Source organism: Oncorhynchus gorbuscha, linkage group LG15 (genome assembly GCF_021184085.1).
Source record: "Oncorhynchus gorbuscha isolate QuinsamMale2020 ecotype Even-year linkage group LG15, OgorEven_v1.0, whole genome shotgun sequence".
NCBI lineage: Eukaryota > Metazoa > Chordata > Actinopteri > Salmoniformes > Salmonidae > Oncorhynchus > Oncorhynchus gorbuscha.
In genome coordinates this window covers 34,514,266-34,531,812 of record NC_060187.1, presented here as the reverse complement: position 1 = coordinate 34,531,812, position 17,547 = coordinate 34,514,266, and the positions used below count along the sequence as shown (strand labels likewise).

Below are 17,547 nucleotides of genomic sequence, written 5' to 3'. Positions count from 1 at the left end.
TTATAGAAAAGGTTCAGTTTTTCATATGGACATAAATTAAGCCACAAGACGGATGTTGTCAGCATAAAAGTGAAACAGCTCATTCGAAATGCAGAATTAATTGACAACACTTTATTGAACAGTATGTAGGGCTCTGACACCACATAGGAACAACGTCCTGTTACAATGTCACCATCTCTATCCACATAATCCTCCACAACCCCACAACAAAGAGGATAGAACACATTTCTAAGAAAGGAATGTCCCCGTTTTTTGGTATACATATAATGACATTTAACTCATTATTTATTACATGTCATTCTAATACACTTTTCTCTTACAGCTGTGAACTAACTTTATACCAGCACTTACTGGTCACACACTCAGTAGTCAAAAGGTATACATCACACCACATCTTCATCCCTTTACACAATCACAGGAAAAGATGGGAGGTCAGTGACTGACTTTAGTGTAGATAAAACAATGTTCAAAAACAACCTTGAACATGAAAAAATAAGTCCCATTTAAAGGAAACATAGCATGTTGAAGCCTTCACAAGCCCTTTACCACAAGGCCTATATAGATGATTTAGAAATCATTCATAATAATATACCATGCTATATGAAGGGTGGCAAAGAGTTATTCCACATTTGACAAGCACCAGATGCAAAGACCGTTTATATCCCCCTTCATGTATACTGAACAGAAACAGAAACGCAACAAATAACAAGTAGAAAGGAGGAAGGGAAGCGCTACTAAGATACACAATAGTACATTTTGGTAGACAGGAGGTGCTCTTTGGCAAAAGGGGTAAATTGGTCATCAAAAAGAAAGGAGGACCAAGGCACTCTTCATATAATTAATTAAAATGCCTTTATTAGTATGGCATGTTCATTTAACAATTGAATTTAACATTTAACAATTTCAAAGATTTTACTGAGTAGAAGGAAATCACTCAATTGAAATAAATTCAATAGGCCCTAATCTATGGATTTCACGATTGGGCAGGGGCACAGCCATGGGTGGGCCTGGGAGGGCATAGGCCCACCCACTGGGAAGCCAGGCCCAGCCATTCAGAATGAGTTTTTTCCCCACACATTAAGGCTTTATTACAGAGACAAATACTCCTCAGCACCCCCCATCCCCCAGACGATCCCGCACGTGAAGAAGCCGGATGTGGTGGTCCTGGGCTGGCGTGGTTACACAGGGTCTGCGGTTGTGAGGCCGGTTGCATGTACTGCCAAATTCTCTAAAATGACATTGGAGGCGGCTTATGGTAGAGAAATGAACATACAATTATCTGGCAACAGCTTTGGTGGACATTCCTGCTGTCAGCATGCCAATTGCACACTCTTTCAATACTTGAGACATCTGTGGCATTGTGTTGTGTGACAAAGCTGCACATTTTAGAGTGGCCTTTTATTGTACCCAGCACAAGGTTCACCTGTGTAATGAGCATGCTGTTTAATCAGCTTCTTGATATGCAACACCTGTCTGGTGGATGGATGGTTTATCTTGGCAAAGGGGAAATGCTCACTAACAGGGATGTAAACAAATTTGTTCACAACATTTGAGAGAAATACGCTTTTTGTGCGTATGGAACATTTCTGGGATCTTTTATTTCAGCTCATGAAAAATGGGACCAACACTTTACATATTGCGTTTATATTTTTGTTCAGTATAGTATGAATTAAAGAGTTGATATCACCCTTCATGTAGTATGAAGTAAAGACAGTTTATATCACCTCTCATATAGTATGAATTTGCTAATAAATTATTTGTGCTGTGTAGTGCTTGTGCTAAGCCTTTATAATTTGTTTATTTGTAAAGTGGGACTTGAAATAGCTAATGAAACTTCCAGTGTAAAATGACCAGACTTTTAGCTTTTTATTGCTTTGCCTTTTATTGCACCTCGGAGTGATTATAAAAAGAGTGATACAATAACCTGCACTTTCAATTTAGTTTTAGACTGTCTTGAATGGTTCACTCGTCATCAGTGTGGCCTGATGATAGAAAAGCCTGATCACACTAAAATGACAGAATATCAAACTTGAATGTCCAGTTTGAATAACTTAAATCTTATCGTGGTTATTACAATGCCTGTAGTTAATAGGACCTTGTTGCATTTTGTTAAAAACCAGAGTAAATATGAATATACATGTGTTCTGTGTCCTGATAATGGTGTTGTCATCCAAAGTATCTCAGAAAAAAAACATAATTTATAGTACACAGCTGTAGAAAAGAAGCTTTCAGGTCCCTGGGTTACTAATACCCCTGCAATTGTATGCATAGTGTGCAGATCAATGCGCACTGCTTAGAAACTAAAATAAATCATGTTAATCTATAACATTGTTTGGACTAAAATTGTGCTAAAATGTCACAATACATTTGGCTGTGCATATTACTTGTAAGCTATAATGTGAATGTCAGAAAAACTCCAAAATGAAACGTTTTTACTGCTTAATGGTATGCGTTCCATGGCACGCTGCGTGATACAATACCACAAGGTAGCAGGCCGCTAAGTTCTTGTTCAATCATTCTTAGGGTTGTTGTCACTTTGACTTCACTATAACACTTTCTCATTGCAGAAAAATTATCTATTGATGAAAATGTTTGTTGACAATGTTTCCTACTGTTAACTGTACTATTACTACCTATGGTCAAGAAAACCTGAAATGGGAATAAGGTGTGCCTCTTCAAGAAGTTACTTGTATCCTATGGTCCACAGAATGGAAGGAGGGGTTGCAAGGCTAAAAAAATACACTAGATTGGTATTGACTATGAAATTGTTGGTATTGACTATGAAATTGTTGGTATTGACTATGAAATTGTTGGTTTATTGTACTTGGATGTGTGTATAAGAAAATAAAAATGTGTCTGATGAGACTGACATACTGTGGTTTTGAATGGCTTTCAATGTATAGTAAAAGCCATGCTACCCGTATCATCAAATGCACAGCTGGAGGCTGAGTGATCATTACATCAGTGGTCGGCGGGTCTTTGAGGTACCACTTCCTTCAGCGAGGCCATGGCTGAGTGGATGCGCACGTGAAGTCTGTTCTCAAAGTCATAGCCTGCATAATCCTCCTGTGGCAGAGCAAAGAATACAATGACGAGCTCACAATTAGAATGGACTGTGTTAAGACAAAGGCTGTTTGTACCAGTAATTTCAAACAGGAAATCGCTAACTTTTCATATTTGTATATAATCTGATAACTGTACCTTTGACTGAAGCAGAAAAGCTCTCCCTTTTCCCACCGTCTGGACAGAAACACAATGCAACAAAAAAATCTCATTTGTTTATTGAGATAAATTCCTTAATTAAATGTTGAACACAAACACCCACATGCACATATTGTCTGAGTTGAGATATCCTCACCTCTGGCTTGGCAAGCAGGACACATCCAAGCTCATAGCAGGAGTATGGCTGCACATAAGAGTTGGTCTGTCGACCAAACTCATCTCTGGCTGCCAGCTGGAACGACTAGATGTGAGGAGAAAGACCAAAGGAAAATCTAATGAGATAGAAAGTATTTAGACCCCTTGGCTTTTTCCAAATTGTTACATTACAGCCTTATTATTAAATGTATTAAATCGTTTTTTCTCCCTCATCAATCTATACACAATACAACATAATGACAAAGAAAAAACAAGTTTTTGCAAATGTATTAAAAATGAAAACCAGAAATGTCACATTTACTATTCAGACCCTTTACTCAGTACTTTGTTGAAGCACCTTTGGCAGCAATTACAGCCTTGAGTCTTCTTGGGTATGACACTACAAGCTTGGCACACCTGTATTTGGGGAATTTATCCCATTCTTCTCTGCAGATCTTCTCAAGCTCTGTCAGGTTGGATGGGGACCGTCGCTGCACAGTCATTTTCAGGTCTCTCCAGAGATGTTTGATTGGGTTCAAGTCCAGACTCTGGCTGGGCCACTCAAGGACATTTAGAGACTTCTACCGAAGCCACGCCTGGAGCAGGTTTTCATCAATGATCTCTCTGTACTTTTCTCCGTTCATCTTTCCCTTGATCCTGACTAGTCTCCCAGTCCCTGCCACTGGAAAACATCCCCACAGCATGATGCTGCCACCACCATTCTTCACCATAGGGATGGTGCCAGGTTTCCTCCAGAAGTGACACTTAGCATTGACGCCAAAGTGTTCAATCTTGGTTGCATCAGACCAGAGAATATTGTTTCTCATGGTCTGAGAGTCTTTAGGTGCCATTTTGGCAAACTCCAAGCGGGCTGTCATGTGCCTTTTACTGAGGAGTGGCTTCCGTCTGGCCACTCTACCATAAAGGCCTGATTAGTGGAGTGCTGCAGAGATGGTTGTCATTCTGGAAGGTTCTCCCATCTCCACAGAGGAACTCTGGAGTTCTGTCAGAGTGACGATCAGGCCCTGATCAAAGCCCTTCGTACCAGATTGCTCAGTTTGGCCGGGCGGCAACCAAGAGTATTGGTGGTTCTAAACATCTTATATTTAAAAATGATGGAGGCACTGTGTTCTTGGGGATCTTCAATGTTGTGCCTCAACACAATCCTGTCTCGGAGCTCTACGGACAATTTCTTCAACCTTATGGCTTGGTTTTTGCTCTGACATGAACTGTTAACTGTGGGACCTTATATAGACAGGTGTGCCTTTCCAAATATATCTAATCAATTGAATTTACCACAAGTGGACTCCAATCAAGTTGTAGAAACATCTCAAGGATGATCAATGGAAACAGGATGCACCCGAGCTCAATTTCGAGTCTCATAGCAAAGGGTCTGAATACTTATGTAAATAAGGCATTACTGTGTTTTATTTTTTATATATTTTCAACAATTTATAAACACCTGTTTTTCGCTTTGTCATTGTATGTAGATTGATGAAGATTTTAAAATGTAATCCATTTTAGAATAAGGCTGTAACGTAACAAAATGTGGAAAAAGTCAAGGGGTCTGAATACTTTATGATTCACTGTAATTCAGCACAAATACCTAGATAATGAATAATTAATAAGTGCTCAATTGTTGGTACTGGCATATGATAATATAATGATAGTACAATAATGTGCTTAGGTACAAATGATCTAATTACCTGGATAGCATCTTTATTATTTCCATGGCATTTGTGAATGGAACCAAGAAGGAGGTTTTTCAGACCCCTGCACGATGCGTCATCCACACTCTGTAACACTAAAACGAGAGGGAACGATGTCTTAAACAGAAATTGTACAATACTTTACAATCTGTTAGTACAGTGGTTAGCACCCCACTCTGTCATAGGAAACTCCTTAACTAAGAGATTCAGGCCTGTGGTCTAAGTGTGTGCCACTAGAGTTTCTGGGATTGAGTCCAGGCTCTGTCGCGACCGGGAGACCTATGGGGCGGCACACAATTGGTCCAGTGTCATCTGGGTTAGGGGAGGGTTTGGCAGGCAGGGATGTCCATGTCCCATCGCATAATGGTGGGCCTGGCGCACTGCACGCTGACACGGTCGCCAGGTGTACAATGTTTCCTCCGACACATTGGTGCGGCTGGCCTCTGGGTTAAGTGGGCATTGTGTCAAGAAGCAGTGCGGTGCGGCTTCGTTGGTTGGGTTGTGTTGCGGAGGACGCACGGCTCTCGACCTTCACCTCTCCCGAGTCAGTACGGAAGTTGCAGAGATGAGACAAGACTAACTACCAATTGGACACCACGAAATTGGGGAGAAAACAGGGTAAAGAAATTCAGTCTTCTCTCTAGGACGCATTTAAGAATTTCATATTTTTTGACAATGTAATAGAAAGCTTATGCCTGTTGTATTACTGTTTAGATATGATGACATGTGAAGGATGATAAAGGTTGGGCTCCAGCCCTTACCCTGATTCATGAGCTGCAGTTTGGAGGAGGAGCAGTTGGGCAGAGCCTTCCACAGGTACAGCACCTCTATGACTCCCAGAATGCACAGCTCTCTGGTGGGAGACATCTTCCTCAGTCTCTCCGCCTGCAGTAGGGTGAGGCAGAGAGGCCAAGGCAGAGAAAAGGAGAGGATTCATGGTTATTAGTTTCACAAAGAATGGATAAAGACATGGTAAATACACTTAGATGAAAATGACCCACCCGCTTGAGGGCAAACTGCTCAATCTGGTTGTTCTTCCTCTTGAACAGTTTCTGGACATCTTTGAAGACACACTTGGCACCATCCAAGTCCCCTGCAGCTCCCTGACATACTGTACAAAGGGGGGGGTTAGAGTGTGAGATAACTTTGAGAAGATAAAGATGAAATGATGATGATCGATCAATGCTCCACATGTTCCTGGGCAGTGGCTCTCTCACCTCCAGTCAGGTAGGCATAGTAACACTGTGACCACCGGGACTCATTCTTCAGCCTCTCAAATGACCTGAATGCACCCTCAAAGTTCATCTCTATCATACTGCACCAGCCTGAAATCAAGACAAGACAAATAGGTACAACAGATGGATTTGTCTCTCAGTGACTGTAAACAGTACATGATGAGTGTTTGCATGTCTGGGTGCTCATTTGAAAGTTGGCATGCATGTATGTGAGGTTAACAAGTACCGATTTCATAGAGACACACGTGCTGGATCTCTCTTTGGTCTGATGCCAGCTCTAGTGCATCATGGAAGGACACCAGCGCACTGTTAATTTGGCACTGGAGATAGATGAGATATAGATGAGATGGAGAGAGCACAGAACTCATCACTTGACACAATTACGAGCTACAACCACTTACGGTTCTGTACAACACTAAGCGGCAACATACTGTTATTTAACCTTCAGATGACCCCATGCTCACCTCTAACCTCTGAACACGTCCTTTAAAGAACATGAAGAGGGAGGAATTGGGGTAGACCACAGCCTTCCTCTGCAGAATGGCCTTGGCTTCCTCCAGGCCTGCCTGAGTGTCAGAACCATCCAGTGCAAAAAAGGGCAGCACTACTGTGTGGTACCACAGGAGGGCCAACCTGGGCAGGGAAGAGAGATGCACACGGTTTGTTTGAATGACAATTTAAGATGTTTTTAATAAATATCGATTACAGTACATTCAAGTTCTTAGATAGTTGACAAGGTTTCCTTTCTTGTCAAATTAGAGCTTTGTAAAGATGCCGTATCAAACAAAATCTCACTGCAGTAATTTGGTAAAACACCAAATTTCATATATAGCAAATGGTAGTTTGTTTCAGGGAAATTTTTCACCACTAGACATTCCAATAAGCATGGGAATGATTATTGCTATTCTTAGATCTACTTGTCATCATAAGTCACCACTCAACTGCCACTGACAGCATGCAATTGTACTCAATATGTTCCCCAATTCTCTATGACTTCAAATGTTACATTTTACAACAAACACCTGTGTCACGCCCTGACCTTAGATATCTCTGTTTTCTATATATTTTGGTTAGGTCAGGGTGTGACTAGGGTGGGTAATCTAGGTTTTTGTATGTCTAGTTTTTTTTTGTATGTCTATGTTGGCCTGATATGGTTCCCAATCATAGACAGCTGTTTATCGTTGTCTCTGATTGAGGATCATATTTAGGCAGCCCTTTTTCCCACTTTCTGGTGTGGGATCTTGTTGACAGTTAGGCGCCTGTGTGCACACTAATAGCGGTTCGTTCGGTTGTTGTTTTGTTTTGGTGAATTTCAGTTCATTAAAAATATGTGGAACTCTATTCACGCTGCGCCTTGGTCTCATCATTACAACGATCGTGACAACCTGTCCCTGGTTCCCTGTATTACACACAGAATAAATACGCTATGATTATAATATGCCACTGTGATACTCTATATGAGTTATGACAAAACAGATGGCCGTGTATGAAACAGCAGGAACAAGAACTTTGCCAAGAGCTGGGAAAGAGATGAGCTGAAACACATCGTGCAGAGTAACAACGCATCATCCTAAATCTAAATCAAGACCTGTGCTCTGCTTTTCTTTCAAATGATGACATCATATCTACAGTGCCTTCAGAAAGTATTCACCCCCTCCACATTATGTTGTGTTACAGCCTGATTTTTCAATTGATTACATTGGGATTGTGTCACTGATCTACACACAATACCCCACAATGTCTACATGGAATTTTGTTTGTAGAAAATGTTAGAAATTAATGAATTCAAAGAAACTGTTTTGAGCCAATAAGTATTCAAAACATTTGTTATGGCAAGCCTAAATAAGTTCAGGAGTAAAAATAATGTGCTCAACAAATGACATAATAGGTTGTTCAATCATTTTTTATGAATAGCGTATCTCTGTACCCCACACAAGGTCCCTCAATCGAGTAGTGAATTGCAAACCCAGATTCAACCACAAAGACCAGGGAGGTTTTTCCAATGGATCGCAAAAAAGGGCTTAGAGACTCTTAGAGAAAGGTGCTTCTACAAAGTATTGTCCCAGGGGTACGAACACTTATGTAAATGAGATATTTCTGTATTTATTTTCAATCAATTTGTAAAAAAAAACACGTGTTCACTTTGTCATTATGGGGTTATGGTGTAGATGGGTGAGAGAAAAAAACATATTTTATAAATGTTTGAATTCAGGCTGTAACACAACAAAATGTAGAATAAGTCAAGGGGTATGAATACTTTCTGAAGGCACCATACATATATCAGCTCATTCACGCAGTAAAAAGAACTGACAAAAATAACATTATCCCTTTCCTTCTCCCTTTGCTTGAATGTCATTCCCTTCAACTACTACACTGAACAAAAATATAAATGCAACATGTAAAAGTGTTGGTCCCATGTTTCAAGAGCTGATATAAAAGATCCCAAAAATGTTCCATACACACACACAAAAAGCTTATTTCTCTCAAATTTTGGGCGCAAATTTGTTTACATCCCTGTTTGTGAGCATTTCCCCTTTGCCAAGATAATCCATCCACCTGACAGGTGTTGCATATCAAGAAGCTGATTAAACAGCATGATCACTCACAGGTGAACTTTGTGTTGGGGACAATAAAAGGCCACTCTTAAATGTGCAGTTTTGTTACACAACACAATGCCACAGATGTCTCAAGTTTTTAGGGAGCATGCAGTTGGCATGCTGACTGCAGTAATGTCCACCAGAGGTGTTGCCAGAGAATTGAATGTTAATTTCTCTACCATAAGCCGCCTCCAATATAATTTTAGATTTTGGCAGTATGTCCAACCGGCCTCACAACCGCAGACCCCGTGTAACCACGCCAGCTCTATGCAAAGGAGGTGTCACGCAGGATGAAGCAAATGGCACTCACACCAGATACTGACTGGTTTTCTGATCCACCCCCCTACCTTTTTTTAAGGTATCTGTGACCAACAGATGATTATCTGTATTCCCAGTGATGTGAAATCTATAGATTAGGGCCGAATGAATTTATTTTAATCGACTGATTCCCTTATTTAAAGTGTAACTCAGTAAAAAAATTGAAATTGTTGTTGGGCTTTTAGTTAGTGTAGTAAGTCGCTCTCTCCCTCTCAGAAGTGATGTAATACTCATACTCACGTAGCTAGTGGGGCCTTCATGTCCTTACTCTCACTGGCATACATGAGGGAGGACAAACCCTGGAGACGGTCACCAGGGAAACCCAGCAGGTTGATGATCTTGAGTAGGTGTGGTGGTACCATAGAGATGCAGAGGTGAAAGAGGCCGTAGCCAAAGCTGACGGAGCCCTTGAGCCGGTCCAGGGCCTCTTCCGTCACAGTGCCCTCCACTGGGGAGTTGTGATTGGCCTGGTCTGAGGACAGATCCTCCTCATGGGAGGAACAGCGCCTCACACAGGTCTCCTGCAGCTGACTGATGTCACTGTGGCACTTATTGTACATCTTCCAGGCCTTACGGAGGATCCAGCCTCCTTTGATGTACGCTGTTGTGGAGAAGATACTGTAAGAGGCAGTCCAGTGGAGATGGAAAGTTAAATCCAGTTAACTCTCATGATTCCTATTTTACTTGTTTTCCAAAATCAGTAGACTGGTATTAATCATATCATATTATAGAATAGAAAATGTATCCGAAATAATTTAGTTAAGATCCATTTTGCATTACAGTTGTTATTGAATGATTATGGATTCAACACATGATACATTACATGAGAGCTCCTGCTTGACGAAGGAAAGCACAGCGAGGTAGACCTGGCAGTCGGCCACAATGATCTGTCGTTGCAGGCGGTCCACAACCACGACCGCTGACCTCTGGGACTCCAACTGACAGACAGAAACACACAGCAGTCTGGTCATTATCTGGTCAACTCTCAACGAAACCATCAGTCAGTCCAGCTATGCAATGAAGAAGCCCCGTGTTGATCATAAACAGGTCTCCATTCTATTCCTTTCATTCTATTTCAGAGAGTTACACCAATTACATTTAGTGTGGGTTTGAGATGATCTCATAGTTGCCAATATCACGCTCAATATAGAAGATTGTTAACAAAGATATTGTTTCCATTTTGGCTTTGATTATTGATACTGAAACAGCTGGCAACAATTATGTTATTTATCAGCCGAAATCAAGACAGAACTTTGCATGCTACATTACCAATGTTGGGATATCCTAAACATAAATGCTCCATGTAAATGAAACATCTGTCTGCCTGCCTTCCTGCTTCTCTGCCTGTAATCAGTCGTTCACTCACGCTCTTCTTGATCTTGTTCCTGATTGTCTCTATGACGCCAGCGTTGTCACTCTCACACAGCTTCTCCGTGGTCCTCAGGTCGTCACACGCCGTCTGCATCTTCTCCTCCTCAAAGGTCATCATGGCATTCTGCAACATCACCCAAACACATTGGAGCTTTTCAGCTAATGCTGGCACATTGAAAACACTCATGGAATGAATGAAAACAATAAGGACCAGATTTAATGAATAATAAGACCAGATTGAGTTTTCATTGGGGGTGTATTGGCCACAAGTGTGTTGTAATCGGACTGAAGGAGGGTTATAAACACAGGGGTTAAACAATGCTTTCACAATGCAGGCTCAGTACAAAGAGCCCTTTCTAGGCCACAGCACATGGAACACAGTGACATTGGCACAGACCCTGGAACTGACCATGTATATAGCTTACTTACTTTCTCGTGTTTTACTTATTTCAATTTCTTGTGTGTTTTTGTTCTAGTTTATTCTATAGTATGACTGATATTGATTAATTTGATTACTGCATTGTTGGGAAAGAGCTTGCAAGAAAGGCATTTCACTGTACTTGGGCACCTGACAATAAAACTAGAAATTGAACTTGAAACATCGGGACCCTATTGTGTGTATCTGTGTGTTACACGGTGACATCAGGATTGTATCTGTGTGTTACACGGTGACATCAGGATTGTATCTGTGTGTTACGTGTGAGAGCCACACTGTTTGGTCAACAATCTCTTATTCAGTGGTCTTTTATCACACTGTCAGTCAGAGAACATTTACTTGAATAAGTAACTGGATCAATTCCAGAATCCCAGAGAGGAAGTCATGAAATAAATCTACTGATTCGTAGATACAGTTGAAGTCAGAAGTTTACATACACCTCAGCCAAATATATTTAAACTCAGTTTCACAAATTCCTGACATTTAATCCTAGTAGACATTCCCTGTTTTAGGTCAGTTAGGATCACCACTTTATTTTAAGAATGTGACATGTCAGAATAATAGTCGAGAATGTTTCATTTCAGCTTTTTTTTCTTTCATCACATTCCCAGTGGGTCAGAAGTTTGCATACACTCAATTAGTATTTGGTAGCATTGGGTTAAATGTTCTGGGTAGCCTTCCACAAAGCTTCCCACAATAAGTTCCTCCTGACAGAGCTGGTGTAACCGAGTCAGCTTTGTAGGCCTCCTTGCTTGCACACACTTTTTCAGTTCTGCCCACTCCAATACCTTGACTTTGTTGTCCTGAAGCCATTTTGCCACAACTTTGGAAGTATGCTTGGAGTCATTATCCATTTGGAAGACCCTTTTGCGACCAATCTTTAACTTCCTGAATGATATCTTGAGATGTTGCTTCAATATATCAACATAATTGTCCCTCTTCATGATGCCATCTATTTTGTGAAGTGCACCAGTCCCTCCTGCAGCAAAGCACCCCCACAACAGGATGCTGCCACCAGGTTCTTCACGGTTGGGATGATGTACTTCGGCTTGCAAGCGTCCACCTTTTTCCTCCAAACTTAACGATGGTCATTATGGCCAAACAGTTCTATTTTTGTTTCATCAGACCAGAGGACATTTCTCCAAAAAGTACGATCTTGTCCCCAAGTGAAGTTGCAAACTGTAGTCTGGCTTTTTTATGGTGGTTTTGGAGCAGAAGCTTCTTCTTTGCATAGCAGCCTTTCAGGTTATGTCGATATAGGACTTGTTTTACTCCCCTCTCTCCACTGGGATTCTCTGCCTCTAACCCTATTACAGGGGCTGAGTCACTTGCTTACTGGTGCTCTTCCATGCCGTCCCTAGGAGGGGTGCATCACTTGAGTGGGTTGAGTCGCTGACGTGATCTTCCTGTCCGGGTTGGCACCCCTCCTTGGGTTGTGCCGTGACGGAGATCTTCGTGGGCTATACTCGGCCTTGTCTCAGGATGGTAAGTTGGTGGTTGAAGATATCCCTCTAGTGGTGTGGGGGCTGTGCTTTGGCAAAGTGGGTGGGGTTATATCCTGCCTGTTTAGCCCTGTCCGGGGGTATTGTTAGATGGGGCCACAGTGTCTCCCGACCCCTCCTGTCTCAGCCTCAAGTATTTATGCTGCAGTACTTCATGTGTCGGGGGGCTAGGGTCAGTCTGTTATATCTGGAGTATTTCTCCTGTCTTATCCGGTGTAAATTTAAGTATGCTCTCTCTAATTCTCTCTCTTGGAGGACCTGAGTCCTAGGACCATGCCTCAGGACTACTGGCTTGCTGTCCCCAGGCCACCTGGCTGTGCTGCTGCTAAAGTTTCGACTGTTCTGCCTGCGGCTATGGAACCCTGAAATGTTCACCGGATGTGCTACCTGTCCCAAACCTGCTGTTTTCAACTCTCTAGAGACAGCAGGAGAGGTAGAGATACTCTGAATGATCGGCTATGAAAAGCCAACTGACATTTACTCCTGAGGTGCTGACCTGTTGCACCCTCAACAACCACTGTGATTATTATTATTTGACCCTGCTGGTCATCTATGAACATTGAACATCTTAGCCATGTTCTGTTATAATCTCCACCAGGCACAGCCAGAAGAGGACTGGCCACCCCTCATAGCCTGGTTCCTCTCTAGGTTTCTTCCTAGGTTCGGCTTTTCTAGGAAGTTTTTCCTATCCACCATGCATCTACACCTGCATTGCTTGCTGTTTGGGGTTTTAGGCTGGGTTTCTGTACATCACTTTGTGACATCAGCTGATGTAAGAAGGGCTTTATAAATACATTTGATTGATTGATTGGATTTAGATACTTTTGTACCTGTTTCCTCCAGCATCTTCACAAGGTCCTTTGCTGTTGTTCTGGGATTGATTTGCACTTTTCGCACCAAAGTACGTTCATCTCTAGGAAACAGAACGCGTCTCTTTTCTGAGCGGTATGATGCCTGCGTGGTCCCATGGTGTTTATACTTGCGTACCATTGTCTGTACAGATGAACGTGGTACCTTCAGGTGTTTGGAAATTGCTCCTAAGAATGAACCAGACTTTTTTTTCTGAGGTCTTGGCTGACCTATCTTGATTTTCCCATGATGTCAAGCAAAGAGGCACTGAGTTTGAAGGTAGGCCTTGAAATACATCCACAGGTACACCTACAATTGACTCAAATTGTGTCAATTAGCCTATCAGAAGCTTCTAAAGCCATGACATCATTTTCTGGAATTTTCCAAGCTGTTTAAAGGCACAGTCAACTTAGTGTATGTAAACTTCTGACCCATTGGAATTGTGATACAGTGAGTTAAGTGAAATAATCTGTTTGTAAACAATTGTTGAAAAACTTACTTGTGTCATGCAAAGTAGATGTCCTAAACGATGTGCCAAAACTATAGTTTGTTAACAAGCAATTTGTGGAGTGGTTGAAAAACTAGTTTTAATGACTCCAATCTTAGTGTATGTAAACTTCCGACTTCAACTGTACCTACAGAATGCATCCTCCACCCTTGTAAATATGTGGTTTGCTTTTCAGATTATTTAAATCATGTTTCATTCGTGCAACTATGAGGCCCTCTATGCATCAGTGGTCCTTTAACTGATGCATTATCCTTCCAGGCATTTTGTTGCAGGGGAGGGCAGAGGAGAATGAAGTCATCGCTGCCTTCATAGTTGCTCCAACTCTGACATGAGGGGCAGTGACAGGGGGGTTTTGTTTTGTGACCATTTTACGGAAAATCTGTCGCCTTCTCTCTTTTTTCCCCGACTGACTAATAGAGTGTCAAACACATCACTACAAAGAGAGTGATAGTCTCCACAGCTAAATTATTTTGATGAGTTGAAGATGCATCCATTATGGTAATAGTTGAAAATGAGGGGAAATGGACAATAGTGGGCATGATGATGTAATCCGTTCACAAATTGGGTCGAGTCAAGTCTTGATACATCTAACTCACTCAATGCACTGTATGGTGTAATGTCACACACTAACATTGTTAGGAATGAGTCATTTAATTGGCCCTGGCCTCTCTCTTAGCTTGCATGCTTGTGGTGATGTCATGAGAGAGAATGTCAGTAGAGGATGTGAGCCATCTCCAGGAAAACAACCAAAGGGCCACGGCAACACATCTGTACTGCAGCCAAGATGCAGTCTGAGAAAACTCACCAGGAAGCTGACAAAACTGGCCCCAAAGCTCATCAGTGGACTGTGAGTCCTGAAGAGAGAGGACAGAGTTAATGGAAGGGAGAGATAGACACGTTAAGGATGGAAAGTATGGAGAAGACGACAAAAATAATATAATACTTACGAAGGGGGTGAGCGATAGAGACAGTTACTTCGGCCTAATACCAAACATAATTCAAGAAAGCAGGGGAAATAGTAGCCAGTGAATGTTGAGTATCGACTAAGAGGAAAAGTTATGTTACTAAGGAAACAAACTAAAGATAAAGATCATAATAGATTATCAAAAATCATTCATCAAATTGGTATAAAAATAACCATGAACTTCTTAGTCACTAGATATGTTTTCCCATATAGTGCTTTACAGAGAGGGACATTCAGTCCTTTGTTTCAGCATCATCAGCGACTCATGGTGGGAGAAAGGCTTCATTATCCAGGGAGCTAAAATTAGCACAGTAAGTGGAAGTTTCTCCTGTTGGCACAAACATAGCTGGATTGCTGTGAGTGCAGTGCACTATCCTTCCATTTCTCAGTCACTATTACCCCTTCAACTGTTTGGAATGTCAGGGCCAGCATGTAGTACATAACCTACTATTTCAGTTCTTGTTTAGGGGGAAGGGGGGCTATGAAGGGGGATAGTTTGAAGAGACAAGACTGGATTTAAATGTAGACTTTCATTAGCCTATATTGTACGCTCTCTGCCTGTTTCATTACAGTATGTTACACCAACTCAATAACATTCATCTGCAGCTTTAAGAGGAAAAAAAGGGTAAAGCAAATCATACATAATCATAATCACAATCACAAGTGCAAACAGGCTAAACATTTCAAATAAAACTATGCCTAACCATGGTCATGCACTGTTTGGCACCAGTGTGTTCTACCAAAGAGAACAAACGGTCTTTGTTTTTTGGACTTTATTTGGACAGTGTGTTTGGGGAATTACTGATGCAATTGGCCACTGAGATTATAATACTTTAATGATACCAATGCCTTGTATTAGCCTAAAATATAAAATAGCCTGTATGGCTCTGATGGGTACGATCTCAAAGGAAATATGCTGAGCTCTGATGTTTTATCAATATTTCTGTCCAACCTTCAATTTGCTGTTGGGTACATTCGCTACTACCATGTGAATATTTAATAATGATTCAAGGTTATCTGTCATGATTAGATAGGTGCAGCATATTGCTTTACCTACATATTATCATATAATAGGCTACGTTTTATGAAATTATGAAGGCCAGGAAGAATATCTCACCTATATTTTCTGAAAAGCTCGTTGCTCTCCTTGAATCCGTTGTTGAGAAGCATGTTGATACCTTGAAGAGCGAGCTCAGCGTCGTCTATGGGCTCAGCTTTCTGCTCTACCTGCTGGGACTGCTCCGGGCCCGCCATTGTTTATGCCTATCGTCTGCTTGATATAATTAATATATTCAACAAAATGTGATTCCAAAATGAATCTTCCCAGTAGACTATCCCAACTTGGTTATTGATGATGACACTGTTCCGGCATATCCTTACAAATGAGGTGAGAGACGCACCTTTCGGCCAAAATTCTGAAGGAATCACACCAGTGCAGCGATAAACCTCTTCAGAAGGCGACTCAAATTGGTCACTGGTAAATTAATCCTCGGCGCGCATCCGAGCTTCGTGCAAATGCACACAATGCACCCTTTACATGCTATTTCTCAGATTAAAATAGGTATACATTCATTTAGACATAGCTGTTCTTCCTCGTAATTTACAATGTGCTAGCTGGTCGTCATGATATTTGCAATGCACAAAGTCAAAGTCTCCTCTGCTTGCTGTGTTTTATGCTATTACATAACAAGAAGAAAGGGCTGTTTAGTTTTTTTGTCTGCCCCACGCAATGATTGTCGTCAGTCGAAAAACTGATTGTCGTCATAACGTATAGCATAGCACATCTCAAGTAGGAGGTTTCAAAGATGAAGGCTGCTGTGGTAAATCAGCAACCTGCCGTCGCACTGTGTGCTGGCTCAGTTTACCCTGCCTGCTGCCTATTTCCTCTCATCAGTACCATTTCCTATGTCCTGCTGTGCCCCCCCTTCTCAGAGCAAATTTGATGACAGCAACAACCTTTCACCTCACAGCCAGCCAATAGGCGCGAGCATCAGAACAACAGCAGGGAACTGTCACATCCAATGGTCCAACCCAACCAGTGGTCACATCAGATTAAAGGCTACACACGCCTCACAATTCTCAGCTTTGAGAGACAGTGGCGTGTATTCATGGATGCCAAGGGAAGCCAGGCTTCCCCCCCCCAAATTAACTAATATAAATTTCATTTCTCTGTGTAACTGACAGTTAGACTTACAGGATATCTCGTTGTCTTTTGTTTGAATTGTTTATGTGTCCGCTGTGCGGGGGAAATGATAATACAAGCGGAACTACGTAGCTAATACTGTTGTAACGGGGATCGTTATTGTAGCAACACACCTTTGGAGGGAAGGCAATCCTGCGCTGCGTTAGCTAAGTTTTCATGTCATCGGGAGTAGTTCATAAACGTTGAAGAGTATGTTAGGATGAAGTGTGAATTCATGCCAGGAATAATAAGTGTGAAGTTTGATTTCCTCCCTTCTGTAATAAGCAGCCAATGAGGTATTTGTTCCTTTATTCATGTGTTAATCTGAACCTGTTATAATGCCGGTTAAACTGTTATGTATGTAAGCACTTCAGAGTTATACCAAGCTAATAAGTCACTCGTAAGATAAGGTTGTAAGAGTGTGCTTAACTGTATTTTTCATTTACTTTATAGTTCTCACGGAAGGTGATAATTCTGACTAAAACTACAGAATAAAGCCGCCAGTTAAAATCAAGGAAC

At 41.5% G+C, this 17,547-nt stretch overlaps 1 protein-coding gene across 6 annotated transcripts; it reads right to left on the bottom strand.

Annotated features, from left to right (window-relative positions):
- Positions 1–89: 89 nt before the first annotated feature.
- LOC123998178 (tetratricopeptide repeat protein 39C-like) lies at positions 90–16,765 on the bottom strand. Of its 6 annotated transcripts, none has more exons than XM_046303177.1 (15): positions 15,964–16,765; positions 14,688–14,736; positions 10,583–10,711; positions 10,040–10,154; positions 9,457–9,817; positions 6,766–6,934; positions 6,528–6,621; positions 6,284–6,391; positions 6,068–6,177; positions 5,828–5,951; positions 5,064–5,161; positions 3,359–3,463; positions 3,202–3,240; positions 2,919–3,066; positions 90–1,228 (listed from the first exon to the last, which is right to left on the bottom strand). In XM_046303177.1, exons 1-14 carry the CDS (start codon positions 16,098–16,100, stop codon positions 2,962–2,964), a joined length of 1,743 nt encoding a protein of 580 aa, XP_046159133.1. In that variant the 5' UTR covers positions 16,101–16,765; the 3' UTR covers positions 90–1,228; positions 2,919–2,961. The 6 variants fall into 6 exon arrangements, with proteins under 6 accessions (XP_046159133.1, XP_046159136.1, XP_046159134.1 ...); XM_046303180.1 differs by having other exon boundaries at positions 2,961–3,066; XM_046303178.1 differs by lacking the exon at positions 90–1,228 and having other exon boundaries at positions 1,548–3,066; positions 15,964–16,116; positions 16,247–16,764.
- Positions 16,766–17,547: the final 782 nt, after the last annotated feature.